The sequence below is a fragment of the Channa argus genome, chromosome 4 (genome assembly GCF_033026475.1).
Source record: "Channa argus isolate prfri chromosome 4, Channa argus male v1.0, whole genome shotgun sequence".
Taxonomy (NCBI): domain Eukaryota; kingdom Metazoa; phylum Chordata; class Actinopteri; order Anabantiformes; family Channidae; genus Channa; species Channa argus.
Window position 1 is genome coordinate 18,777,119 of NC_090200.1, and position 14,425 is coordinate 18,791,543.

The 14,425-nt window shown below is 41.7% G+C and overlaps 2 protein-coding genes across 3 annotated transcripts; one reads left to right on the top strand and one right to left on the bottom strand.

The window, feature by feature from the left end:
* The first annotated feature begins 988 nt into the window (after positions 1 to 988).
* Positions 989 to 7,877, top strand: rag1 (recombination activating 1). 2 transcript variants are annotated; one of them, XM_067502784.1, is made up of 4 exons: positions 989 to 1,134; positions 2,174 to 2,530; positions 2,612 to 3,744; positions 4,585 to 7,877. In XM_067502784.1, exons 2-4 carry the CDS (start codon positions 2,196 to 2,198, stop codon positions 6,330 to 6,332), a joined length of 3,216 nt encoding a protein of 1,071 aa, XP_067358885.1. In that variant the 5' UTR covers positions 989 to 1,134; positions 2,174 to 2,195; the 3' UTR covers positions 6,333 to 7,877. The 2 variants fall into 2 exon arrangements, with proteins under 2 accessions (XP_067358885.1, XP_067358886.1); XM_067502785.1 differs by lacking the exon at positions 989 to 1,134 and adding an exon at positions 1,193 to 1,331.
* A 652-nt stretch (positions 7,878 to 8,529) lies between these two features.
* Positions 8,530 to 12,704, bottom strand: rag2 (recombination activating gene 2). Its single transcript, XM_067503031.1, has 2 exons — positions 12,251 to 12,704; positions 8,530 to 10,580 (listed from the first exon to the last, which is right to left on the bottom strand). Exon 2 carries the CDS (start codon positions 10,564 to 10,566, stop codon positions 8,965 to 8,967), a length of 1,602 nt encoding a protein of 533 aa, XP_067359132.1. The 5' UTR covers positions 10,567 to 10,580; positions 12,251 to 12,704; the 3' UTR covers positions 8,530 to 8,964.
* Between the last annotated feature and the right edge of the window lie 1,721 nt (positions 12,705 to 14,425).

The following is a 14,425-nucleotide window of genomic DNA, read 5'->3' on the forward strand; positions in this document are numbered from 1 at the left end:
ACTCTTTGCGCCTCTGTAAGCTGCCTACTGTTGCTTTAAACACACATTTATCAAATTAGCAATTGCCAGATGAAACACACACACACACACACCAACAGTTAATGTACACTGCTAATTGGCATTCAGCCTACATTAATACGTCTCTTTTGAGTCACTTCTTTTGTCATTTTGATTCAGAGCAGTCAACAACTGTATTGCTTGTCCATTAGTAACACACCCTGAAAAATGATGTGAAGTGGAAAAAGTACAAGTCTCCATAATAATGTAATTAGAAGGTCATTATTATTACTACAATTGCAATTATTTCTTTGTTTATGCCCTTTGTTCCACCTTCGTTCTCTAGCAACATTAGAATATTTACTTAATATCCTCCTCAAATATGGCCTCATTAGTGACCTTTGAAATGAACAACTCAACACCTCTGGCCGATACACACAAATGATAAAAAAACATGCTCATTAGCTTTGAAAATTTGTCATTGCACTGACTTGTTAATCATTGATTTTCTTCAGCTCAAGTGCACATATATAATTTTATCACTTGAAATTATCTTCACACTAATTCTAAATTTGTACTGTGACTACAAGAAAAATTTAATATTTAAAAGACTTTTGGTTTGTCTGTGGGAGAGGAGTGTGCCTGTTGTATCTCTGTGCTAAGTTTTACAGAATTTCTCCTTCTGTCAGTGTGAGACCACCTGAATGAGGTGAGCCTGCAGATGGATATGAGAAAGGGGAGATAAAGGCGACACAGAAGTGTTTCCAGCTGAGGATCAGTATTGTGGTAGAAAGTTGTTTGCTTGGGGTGTACTGTTATTTTCTGTACAAGCACATGTTTGCAACTGCGCTTTGGGGTTGACCTTGTTTTTTTTTTTCAAATCAGCTGCCTGTATCAGGTGGCAGGAATTGACTGTTGGGATCCCATCAAAGCAAGGGTATAAATACAAGACACAAGGAGACAGACAGGAGAAATCCCCGCCTGTATGGAGCCATAACTCCTGGCAACAGATGCTGCAAGACTTGAACATATACTCTGTATATGTACAGTGTTGGGCCTTGCTCCAGGGCTTCCCTTGTGCCCCCATGCAGAAAAGACCCCCAGGGGAGCCTATGCCAGCTGAGACTGAAAAACAAGGTAAGAGCCCAGCTGACACACACACACATTGGCTCAGCTGTTTATCTCAAAGGAGAGTTCAGTATGTGTAGTAGACAGAAAGCTCAAAATGAAGGAGACTGCCAGATTCAAGCCTCCCAGGGAGAAACCATAGAATGATGACATGGAAGATGGATAGCTGGAAGATGCTGCAGTGTGTGTGCTATAGGTGTACAATGGTAAGCCTCAACAACAGATGTAATAGTTTCTAAGACTGTTTGACTGCTTTATGTTTTGAACTGGTAATGGAGCCTAGATGGTATGGGAGGAGATGAAATAAGGTCTGTCAGTGCAGCAGTATCATTGATCTTACCTGTGTCATATCATAAGAACACTTGGCTGTTGATATATGACTGCTAAATTAAACAATGTTTTGTTTTGAATAATTCTTCATGATCTTTATTCAATATGATGGTTTCTTATTTTCTTTTCCCTTCTGTTTGGTCAATATATATGTATTATGAGATATGTTTCCTGTGTCTTAAATTTTTTCCCCTGCATTTTAAAATGCCAGTCAGAAGCTCCCGGAGCTCCAATTCTCTCTCCAGCCAAGAAAATGACTAATATAAATGATTGACAGCCTTATAGGGATAAGGTTGCCCATTTAGCAAACTTGCTGTGTGAAAGCAGAAAAAAAAAGTCACAATGGCTCCCTGAGCGATGACATTGAAGATGAGAGAGATGAACATTTTGGTGCTGTATTGATCCCCCAATGCTTGTCTCATGCATTTTATACAGGATCTAAATGCCACTTATGGTATAATACAGCACATAAGTCAGGGCTCGCTACTCTCTGTTCAGTGGGAGTTCAGGATACTTTATGTATAAATTCAACAGGAGTCAAGTAAAGCTGTTAGATAGTGTCACAAGCTCCGTTTTGAGAAAGCATTTCAGATAACTGAGGATTTGAGCCTTCAAATCCTTTTTCTGTATTCATTAATGGGCCTCTCGTGGACAGCTGAAAATATTGAAATACTTCTGTAATGCATCAAACTAAGCCCCGCTCTCCTCTCCTCCCCAGGGTCTGTGGTCTAGGTGGCATCATGGCAGAGGAGAACCTGCAGACAGATGGCCCTAGATCCTCTGTTCCAGATGAGCTCCATCCTCCCCACTCTAAGTACTCCCAGTGGAAGTTTAAACTTTTTAGGGTGAGGTCCATGGAGAAAGCTCCACTGCCCAGCGAGACACAGCCTGAGAAAGGAGCCTTGTTAGGGAATTCAGCTCCTGCAGATCCAACTATAAATTTAGAGAATGGTCTTGGTCCGGGCAGTGTGATGAAATTATGTCTAGGAGGAAAAAGTAAGGAGAATGTGGAGGGCCCAGGCCAGAGGGTAGATAAGAAACTGCAGGAAATGGACACCCACATGAACCACCTCAGGTAATCACTTGCCCGTGTGCAGTATAAATTATTATGTGCATTATATGCAGAATTTGACAATATTGTTTTTACTCTGTAAAGGTCTCTCTGTCGTATCTGTGGCATAGCCCTGAGAAAAGTCAAAGGACCAGTGCATGATGTTCATGGGGCTCTGGAAGAGGCAAGCAAATGTGCCCTTCGTAAAATGGGCTGCAAGTTTACAAGCTGGCCAGAGGTCATTCTCAAAGTCTTCAAAGTGGAAGTGACAGAGGACACAGAAGCTGTTCACCCTCTTTCCTTCTGCCATCGGTGCTGGATGGCCACCATACGAGGAGGGGGAGTGTGCAGTTTTTCCAGAATTAGAGTCCCTGAGTGGAAACCCCACTCTTCCCTCTGTTACCTTTGCTCCCCCAGGAAACCTTCATTTCAGCGGACAGGAAGGAAGAGAAGAAAAACCTTTCCTAGAGCCCAGAGCCTGGCAAAAAGGATCAGAGGGGACCACGGAGAAAGCATTGCTGTTGGAGAAAGGAGAGCTCTGAGACCATTTGGAGAGCGTCATGATGGTCCTGTGCTCAGGGGCTGGAAGAAATCCAGTATTCAGAGAGAGCAGTGGGTGAGGAGTATTACCCGCTGCCAGAAAGACCACCTGAGTACCAAGTTGATCTCTGAAAAACTCCCAGTGGACTTCATATTTTCGTTCACATGCCTGGTGTGTGATCACTTGCTCTTTGATCCAGTTCAGTCCCCTTGTGGGCACCTCTTCTGCCGCAGCTGTATTATCAAATATAACCACGTTCTGGGACCTCACTGCCCGGCCTGCAACTTGCCCTGTGGCTCCAGTGATCTCACCCAGCCTGCCAAAGCCTTTTTATCAGCCCTGCATTCGCTGCCTCTGCTTTGCCCCAGAGGCGGCTGTGGCGAGCAGGTAAGGCTAGATTCATTTAAAGCTCACTGTCTAAGCCATGAGCTGGATGAACAGGAGCCAGACCAACAGTCAGCGGAACTTGACAGCTTCCTTCTAGCCAATAAAGGCGGAAGACCCCGTCAGCACTTGCTATCGCTAACCCGTCGTGCCCAGAAGCATCGGCTGAGGGATCTGAAGACCCAGGTGAAGGTGTTTGCAGACAAAGAGGAAGGTGGCGATTTGAAGTCTGTGTGTCTGACGCTGCTCCTGCTCGCACTTAGATCTGTGAACGAACACCGGCAGGCAGATGAGCTAGAGGCCATGATGCAAGGTACAAGGATATTCTAAGTTTTTTGTTAATCAACATAGAACTCCATAGCACAGGAAATAGAAAACACAAAAGAAAATTATGATAGTGTTTGCCCATTAATATTTTGTCTACCTCTGAGCAATACAGTCATCTCATAAATAACAATAAGTTGGAAAGTTCACTACTGAGGAGAGTTAAAAAGGCTTGTGTTATTTTGACTATAAAAACACTTCATTATTGTCCATCTCTCTCTGCTGAAGCACTGCTGTTACACGCCCAACCCCTTCTTGACTCTCTCCCACACTCTCTGTCTGCTTGTCTGTCAGTCTTTCGTTCTCACATTCCCCTTAATGCACAATAACAACTCTTGTGAAGGGCTGTTAGAATCAAAACAACATCAGCAGCTCTTGTATCTACAAATTACACAGACAGCACCATCCTCCTCTCTGGGGAATAGAAGCCAGCTGGTGTCTGTTTTCATCTGCAGCCAATACATCACTTTTGCCAGCTTCTCTCAGTCAACCCTCTGTCCCCTTATAACATTTGGAAATTAGGAAATATTGGATTTTGTAATCATGAGCTGGTGGGCTTCTGACAATGATACATTCACATTTGGATGTTAAATTCCAGATTCTCTCTGCCTCATAGTTTAAATGACCACAGAATGCTGGAGATCAAATGAGGAAATGCTTGATACCGCAGTTCTTTGCAAAGCATTAGAAAAGGGCTTCAACAGTTTGGTGTTATATAATTCTCTTCACATTTCAATCCTTGCCTCTCACTTTCTCTTTATATTTCTGTTTTCATTTTGCCTCTCTCTGCCTCTCTCTGAAACTTTCTCTCCCTTTTTTCTCTCTGCAGGCAGAGGCTTTGGGTTGCATCCTGCAGTGTGCCTGGCCATTCGGGTCAACACTTTCCTGAGTTGCAGCCAGTATCACAAAATGTACCGAACTGTCAAAGCCACCAGTGGCCGCCAGATCTTTCAGCCCCTGCACACCCTGCGAGCTGCAGAAAAGGAACTTCTCCCTGGCTTTCACCAGTTTGAATGGCAGCCAGCTCTAAAGAATGTGTCTGCATCTTGCAATGTTGGCATTATTAATGGGCTCTCTGGATGGGCTTCCTCAGTGGATGACTCCCCAGCTGACACCATCACTCGGCGGTTTCGCTATGATGTGGCACTGGTGTCAGCATTAAAGGATCTGGAGGAGGACATCATGGAGGGGCTGAGAGAGAGCGGGATGGAAGACAGTGCTTGCACCTCTGGCTTTAGTGTCATGATCAAAGAATGTTGTGATGGCATGGGCGATGTCAGTGAGAAGCACGGTGGCGGACCAGTTGTTCCTGAGAAGGCTGTACGTTTCTCTTTTACTGTTATGTCTGTCTCTGTCCTGGCAGATGACGAGGTGGAGGAGGTTACCATCTTCACTGAGCCAAAGCCTAACTCAGAACTGTCCTGTAAGCCCCTTTGCCTGATGTTTGTGGATGAGTCAGACCGCGAAACACTCACAGCTGTTCTGGGGCCCATAATTGCTGAGAGAAATGCAATGAAAGAGAGCAGGCTCATCCTATCCATTGGTGGCCTCCCTCGCTCCTTCCGCTTCCACTTCAGAGGTACGGGATATGATGAGAAGATGGTTCGGGAGATGGAGGGCCTGGAGGCCTCGGGGTCCACATATATCTGCACTTTGTGTGACTCAAGTCGGGCAGAGGCTTCTCAAAACATGGTGCTACACTCCATCACCCGCAGTCATGAAGAGAACCTGGAACGGTACGAAATATGGAGAACCAACCCCTTCTCTGAGTCTGTAGATGAGCTGAGAGACAGAGTCAAAGGGATCTCTGCTAAGCCCTTCATGGAGACCCAGCCCACTCTGGACGCATTACACTGTGACATAGGCAATGCCACAGAGTTCTACAAAATCTTCCAGGATGAAATTGGGGAGGTGTACAAAAAGGCCAACCCCAGCCGGGAGGAACGGCGCAGCTGGAGGGCAGCGCTAGATAAACAACTGAGGAAGAAGATGAAGCTTAAACCGGTAATGAGGATGAATGGGAACTACGCCCGCAGGCTAATGACCATGGAGGCTGTGGAGGCAGTGTGTGAGCTGGTGCCCACTGACGAGAGAAGGGAGGCCCTAACAGAGCTCATGAGGCTCTACCTCCAAATGAAGCCTGTGTGGCGCGCCACCTGCCCAGCAAAAGAGTGCCCCGACCAGCTGTGCCGCTACAGCTTTAATTCCCAGCACTTTGCAGACCTGCTCTCCACTACCTTCAAATATAGGTACAATGGAAAGATAACTAATTACCTACACAAGACCCTGGCCCATGTGCCTGAAATCATAGAGAGAGATGGATCCATAGGAGCCTGGGCTAGCGAAGGGAACGAGTCGGCAAACAAACTGTTCAGGCGTTTCCGGAAAATGAATGCACGTCAATCAAAAGCCTTTGAGCTAGAGGATGTGCTGAAACACCACTGGCTCTACACCTCTAAGTACTTGCAGAAATTTATGGAGGCTCACAAGGACTCCGCCAAAGCACTGCAAGCCACCATTGACCCAATAGAGACGCAGGATGATGAGGATATGACTATTGAACTGAATGATTCTTGATTTTTCTTTTGATGTGAACTTTAAGTATTAACATTTTATTGCTTTGGGAAAAATGATTATTTCGATTATTTGCCTCTATTAGTAAAATAGAGTAGTTTTTTAAATTGTTGACTCACTTTCTAAATCCACTGATGAGTATTTGTATAAGGGAGAATGCAAAAAACTGTTTATGTGGGGTTTTTACAAAATACTTTTTCATTGCACTTGAATAGGGCAACTTCCACAACTGGATTACAAATTCTATAATTTTCACACCCCATTTTTAAATGTGTGTATATCTGAACGGTTTATTTGAGCCGCCTTGCTGTTTAAAGGTTCTGGCATTACAACTGTGCAAAGATGTGACAGCAGAGGAATATAGAGGTAACCCCTTTCCTCTTGATCTTGGTAGGAAAGTTCTTTTTTTATGTCTGTGAAATATGGCGCAGTTTATTGTATTGCAAGGATTTGACACATTTATGAATTTATATGGTGAGGATATTTATGGAAACAGATGAAAGTGCTGTAAGTCATGGAGGGAAATTGTGTTAAAAAGACCACATTTGCGGCCACTGTATTAATATATCATTTGAGCTGGAGCAAAATGTAATCACAGAGACCCAAATGTTCTTTGTTTCATGAGTGCCCTCTGAAAAAGATTACTTTAGTGCTTTATTATGGGATCCCTGAGGGGCAGCAAAGATGCCAGGTCACTTTGAACCAGTTTTTATCTCTCTTAGTTTTTGCACAGTGGAGGATAGATGATACTTATTCGAATTCTTCACTTAAAATAAAGCATATACTGACCTTTTTGTTGATAACATAAAAATACAGTATGGTCCATTGTGGAACCTAATACCCCATGGAATCTCTAGCAGGCACAGATTCTTCTTGAGATTTGTTATAACCCGGTTCATTTTCTCTGCTGATATTTCTTTTGCCACAACCGACAGAGGAGAGGGATGAGCTGGAGCAACAACGATCTGATGTCAACTGATTTATTGGCAACTTTATTTTTTTGATTGATTGATTATATTGTCTTTTTCTGCGCTCACAATTTTGAATTGTGACAGGCAATTTTGTTTTCCTATTTGATTTGATTGATTTGATTTTACTGTCATAATGTCACATGGTGGCTATGAAACATTCCCATATGATTGGATAGTTGTCACAGTTGTACAGTAACATCATGTTTTGAGTGCATTATATTTCAACTTGTCTCATATTTGTTTTTTGCTGTAATGAATTGGATTTCCAAGTTAATGGATGATGGATGATTCATAAAATTCCACTTGTTCACTTTTCAACACATATTTCCTCATTTTGGTTTTCCATGCTACACTAAATATCAGTTTAATAACTGTTTACCGGAGTCGCAGAAGATTTTCTGTGGTGATTTATTTTGCTACTTACAGTTTTACACTGAATTTCCACTACTTTTACATGTTTGTTTTTAAGTGCTACACAATATTTTTTTATTCACCGAAGCATATAATTTACCATTCATCGAAAAATTACCTCTATGGAGGAGAAAGTGTGTACTTTTTTTTGCCAGAAAATAAATGAATACAAAATACAGTTTTCTTTGTTTTTCTTTTTCTTTTCTTTTTTAAATTGATTTTCTGTTTCCAGTTTGTAGTGAGAATGAGAAATATTTCAAAACACTATTTTATTTCATAACACAAGTTTTTATTTCAGATTGTTTGTTTTTTGTTTCACCTTTATTAGTGAATTAACAGTATACAAATCTATATATCTGACCTATATATCATCTAAATCTATATATCAATTGCTATCTGACTATATAAGCAAATGTGTGGAAGAGATAATTTGGTAAATGGCCACTTACATAGCGCTTTTATCCAGAGAGCTTTACAATGTTCATTCCCGTTCACCATTCACACACACGCACCAATGGCGATGGCTGTCATGCAAGGTGCTCACCTGACCTAACAGGAGAAACTCGGGGTTCAGTATCCCTGTGCTCCATAGCCTTACCAATTGAGCTACAGCCGACGACAGTAACAACAATGGTCCTTGGATGAATACAAAATATCTAATATTAATATATCTAAAAACAATGGCAGACTAGCTAAACCTTTAAGCTATTTTGTCAAATAAAATGTTTGTAAAAACACTTTAGAAACACATCAGCGAAGGGTTTAGTCAAGTTTTTCAAGTCAAAGTCAAGATTTTCAAGTCAAGCTTTATTGTCAGTTCTTCCACATGTACAGTACATACATACAGGCATTTATTGATATTTGTCATCACAAAGTTAATCAAAAACACACCAGAATATTGTTCTTTTCATTTATTATTTATAATTTGTTTGTAAAAACCACTGCAAAAAACTCTGTTTGATTTTGCCTTTTTAGTAAGTGTAGGGAGGAACTGGTAGTACTTACTGACATGCAAAATAACACTGAACCTTTATAAAGCTGATCAAACCACAAAAGAAAAACAGTGTACAGACAGTAAAAATTATTTTTTTTCAAAAGTACTTGAAATACTGTTTCAGCTGTTAGACAAACAAGTTTTATTTACTCTTTAAATTTTTTCCTCAAAGTTGTACACGATGTTGACTTTCACAACAAATCATTATAAATCACTCCTGACATTGACCATCTATATGTATTGTAAAAAAAATCTGAGTTCAGTCAAAAAGTCGTCTGAAAAAGCTTTTTTTAGTAGGAGACATCTTGATTGTAAGAGGAGTTTTCCTGTTCTTTACTTTCAAGGGGGTGCGCTTGAGGGGCATTACATGTCGAGGTGGGGTCATCTCTTGGTAGGGAAGGCCTCCATGGTCTAGACAAAAGTACTTTTTGTTGCCCTGAGAAAGTCTAAGCAGCAGCAACTCAGTCAGCTCCATGCACTGGGCGTGAACCCAGTGTCCCCCTTCACCCCTGGAGCAGAAGATCATGGCCGGCCGGTGGAGCTCAGTCGAATAGTATGGCTCCCATGTGTTGGGATCAACCTGACACTCCAGACAGCATTTGGTCCAGTAGCCTGTCTGTGATTCATCTTCCTCATCGTCTTCGTTGTAGGTATCCCCTTCTCCATCACTGCTGTCATCCAGCTCATGAGGTTCACGACCGAAGTAGAGCTCCTCAGAGTCCTCAAGAGGAGTAGAGTTGTCGTAATCTGTGGACTCCTGGCTGCAGCCGAGAGTTCCGTCTTCGTCTTGTCCTTCTCCCTCAGTCTTAAAGCCCACAAGATAGAAGTAATGCACATCTGGTTGGGATGGCCTACCTTCAGTTGGCACAGCAAGTAGAATGCGTCCCTCTCCGGCACTGCCCCCAAACCAAGTCCGACTATGAATGACATCTGGGGGCCAATTAGGTGCTTCTAAGGGCTCAAATTGGATTCCTTTCTCATCTATGATCACAGTACTGCACTCCATCCTTTTCTGAGAGTCTGACTGGTACCCACCCAAGATGATATATCTGTGAGCTGGACCTGTACGGGTGACAATGGCGCTAGAAATCGATATGCCTGTTTCCAGGGTCTCACAGGAAATCATAGGACTGCCCTGCAGAAGCTCAACACGGAGGCGAAAGAGTCGTGGGGGCCGGGAGTCAGAGTCGAGTGTGTGGCCACCTATGAAGTAGACACAGTCTTCCCTGGCAAGGGCCAGATGGAAAGACTGTCCATCACTTAGCTCAGGTAAAGTGTGTGCAGAGGAACACCCAAACTCCAGGTCAAACAGAAACACCTGAGGAGGACAGTCAATGACGCTGTTCCAGCTCTCTGTGGTCCGCTCTCCTACAGGCATGTAGGATCTACCACCAAATAATACACAAGCTGTCTTCCCACGGCTTTGAACCATGCTCATTGTGTGGCCGTATCGGGCCCCCGGCACTTCTCCCACTAGTTCTTTTTCTTTGCAGCACAGGGTCAGCTTACGATTGCAGCCACGACTGTCCATGGTCAGGAGGTATAGGCTCGATGAGATCTCATTATTTGGGGTACGGCCACCGTGGATAAGATAGCTCTCTGCAAACCCGTCATAGGGGTCAAGGCGGCAAACAGCAGGGCAACGTAATGGAGGGAGGTAACAGGACTCATTGGAGAACGAGATGGCCCTCAGCTTCATCTCTCCACTTTTGAACCGAACCCCAAATACTCCTGTTGGGCATGAACGCTTGGGCCAGCCTTTCTGGCCAAACAGGAGAGCCTCGCCATCGAGCTGTAGCAGGGAGCAGCCGGGCTGAAGAAGGGCTGCACAGTTCACTGGAGTTAATAGTTGCAAAGTCATTTTCCGGCAGGTGCCTGTATCAAAACAGGGCAAAACACACAAACACAATGTGTCAGTCAGCTGTTGCTTGTTTTCCTCGAGGGGTTTAATTTTTTAAGCTTCCTGTTTATTGCAGCAACACGCAGAAAACCACAATCTACAGATTTTGCACCACAGACCCCAAGATGTTTAAACAGCCTCTTTAACCTCTCTGCACTATAATCATCATCATATAATCTATTTATTTTTAAATATACTGTGTGAATGTATATATATATATATATATATATATATATATATAAAACAATACGCAATAAAAAAATAAGTTTAATATCAAATGTTATAAAAATCACAAATACTACTACAGCAACTACTACTACTACTACTACTACCACTACTACTATTAATACTAATACTATTACTACTAGAAGGACAACAAAAAACAGGTAAATGTCTCACATGCATTGCTCAGGATAATATATTTTCTTGATAATGTTTAAACAGCAAAGATGTTCTACACGGCACACTACACGGCAACTTTTTCAAAATATATTATCTAAATTAACCGTTGCAAATAAGTTTCCAAGTTCAATTGTCCATGGACAGTTTCTAGAGCAATGCCACTAGAAAATTTGTTTAATAACTCTATTGTTTGGCACATTAATAAACCTACTCCATAATCAGAGTATGTCAACCTTTTCCCTCACATTCTAAGTCATCCAGGTTTGGTCATCCAAAGAATGAATCATGTCAACTGGACTTCTTTCTTGGTTAGAAATGTTTCGCTACAAGCAGCTTCTTCAGTCTGAATAAAGTGGCTGGGGAACCAAGTTGTATCCTCTAGAGTAGGCCTTTGTTCCACCCTGGTCTGAATAGGCTTGTTAAGGTGGAAGGAACAGGTTGGAGTCATCAAGTATATATTCGCTATATATAGCGAAATGTTTCAGCTACTTTGACTTTTACTCTACTACATCTAAGATCAGATATCATTACTTTCTACTCCAATGCATTTCTATTTAAAGTTAGGTTACATGTTACAATCACATTGCGTTACACACTTTATAATATACCACTTTTTTATTTAAAAAACACAGGCGTATTATATATAACAACCAGGGCTCTGAACATTTTCTTAACTTTAAGTGGCCTTTGCCTGCCTCTCCTTCTTTCAGAATCAGCATAAGACGGGAACAAACAAACATTTCCAGGAGCTGCTTCAGTGAGCCTGTAGCTTTCTGGGAATGTTTAGAGATGGTGACAGAACTTGGCATACCTTTCCTGGAATATGGGCTAATTTTCCAGTACGATAATGATATTTTTCAGATGATGGCATGGAGAGGACATTGTGCATTTAGAGACTGTGCCTGCAGATCCTACCTTTGGTCGAGCTAAAACTATCATGACAGAATAAGGTTTTCAATTTAAGAAATGACATATTGTGTGTTTAAGAATCATCTTTACATATCTGCCGCATCATCATTTATTCAAAAGTTTTATACAGTTTATTGTCTACAATAAAATCTCCCTTTAATATCTGTTATGACTGCTGGGGTCAGTACACATCATAGTGGAACTACATTCTTCACTAGTCAGCATGCTTACATACAAAGCTTGCAAGGGAACCTAGAATTGTGCAATAGTCATTTAATGCTGAAAGCTCTTCATTTTTCCTTGATTTTAGAATCATAATCTTTAATTTGCTTACCTTACGGCCAGAGCAAGGATGCAGTGCTTGATCTCGTTTTAGTGTGAATCAATCACTTAGATGGAGCAAAAGGGCTCTTTATGTAGCCGAACTTTGACAAAGGCAGACAGTAAAAGAGTGTGTGATGCTTCGTTGACTCACAAGCACTTCCAGATCTTGAGGTTAACAGTCTGTGACTGCTGCTCTCTGGCAGGTGTGCTGCATGAATGCGTTTACTGAGTCACTTCAGTGATATTACTGTCAGTTATCAGTTATACCAAAGCAGGTACAACACGCTACTGAGAGTAATGTCTGCTGAACAATTCTAACCTGCAAAAATACCGAAAGAAAGTCAATTTGTAATCTTCTCCAATAATTGTAAAACAGTTTAAATTTAAGATCCAATCTCAAAAGAGACACTTTGTTTTTCTCTGTTTTACCGCATTGTTTTTTCTACTGAATTGCATTCTCCTTTAGTGGTACTCATTTTTTTTGTCCTACCATGACAAGACACACCTCTGATGTGAGCTTTCTGTTGTGAGATTGACAGTAGACAAACACACACAGAAAGTGACTCCGTGTGTGCTCGCTACTTAACAGTTATTGAAATATTCCTAAAGCACTCATAAGTACCACACATTGACCAACTCTATGTGACAAAACCAAAAAGAGGAAAGTTTGCAAAAATGCCCTCAAAGATCTTATCAAAATTATTATTTTAACTGAAGCAGATGAAAACAGCCATTTAATTGCACTCAAATGTAATTTATTAATAAGCATTCAGCATTAATTAAAAATGGAACATCTGAAATTCCCCAAAATCCCATAATTAACTAACTGTGGCTCATAAAATCTTACTCACTCTAAACCATTTTTAATAGCTGGAATTCTGAGATAATTAACTTCATGTCGATGATTGAAATCTTTTTTTCTAGTTTGTTCACTAAAGCTAGGATGCTAATTCACACAATATTTCTGAAGCTGATTAGAGCTGTATACAGTATTTACAGTCCCTTAGCCTAGATTCACATTTTCAGCTTTGCTACCGTTAGCTGTAATTAAAAGATTCGTTTCTGTATCAGATCCATCTTCTTTTCCTTTTCTGAGCTTTGCCTTCACATTGATCCTTTCCCTTTTCCCCTTTCCCAAAAAATATTGGATGCTGTGGAGACTGTCAGACTGTCTCATACCATGCTGACATGCACGTTTTAACAAATGTGGCCTTCATTTGTGGACTGCCTTATATAGTACACACATTCTGTAGATCCAGAGTGTTGGCGTGGCTCAGTTGGTAAGGCCATGGACCACAATGTCAGTGGTCCGATCCCCGGCCCCGACTATCTGTCGAATTGTCTCTGGGCAAGACACTGAACGCCTAACAGCCCATTCCCATCCCCAGCTATGCAGTGCCAATCCCGGTAGAGATTGGGGAAGGTTGTCTCAGGAAGGGCATTTGGTGTAAAAAATACCCACATCAACATGCGGACAATGATCTGCTGTGGTGACCCTGAACTCACGGGATAAGCCGAAAGGACAAAAAAATAAATAAAATTCTGTAGATACAGAGTCTTGCTGGATACATCTCAGTAATATTGCCTATGTTTAAGTTACTATTCACTCAGTTCAACATTCAACCTAATCAAGCATCATCATACTATGATTCTGCTGGGTGGGTAAAGGAGCAAAACAACGTTCTTCAGCAATAATAAATACATTCTAGCAGATGCTTCAGCCTGGCATTCCTGTGTATGTGCCTTTCCTTTAAAGGTTCGACCTACTGTAGGTAAAAGTCGGTCTCCTATGTGAGTGACATGCGCATGCCTAAACACCCAGAGAAAAGCTCAGCTGGAAGCAGATGTTTACTCACTCATTAGCATAATGTTTTTGTGCACTGAGCGGCTGAGAGAAAACTTGAGTGTGCAAAACAAAGGCAGAAACCACAAGTGCCTGGAAGACCGTTACAGCTTGAAAGCACAAAACAGCAGAGCACCTGTGTGTCTAAACTGATGCTTACAGGGCTGAGTGGAAGAGAAAAGAATTTACTCCTGTTACTACAGATGCATGAATTCAAATGTCAGTGGGATATGCAGAATGGGTTTTTTCCTTGTTATTTCTGAGGAGAAGTGTTCCATCTGTATGAATTCAGTCTTGGAAAAATAAACCTTTCTGGTCTCAAGGCATCTGCACAAAGCAATG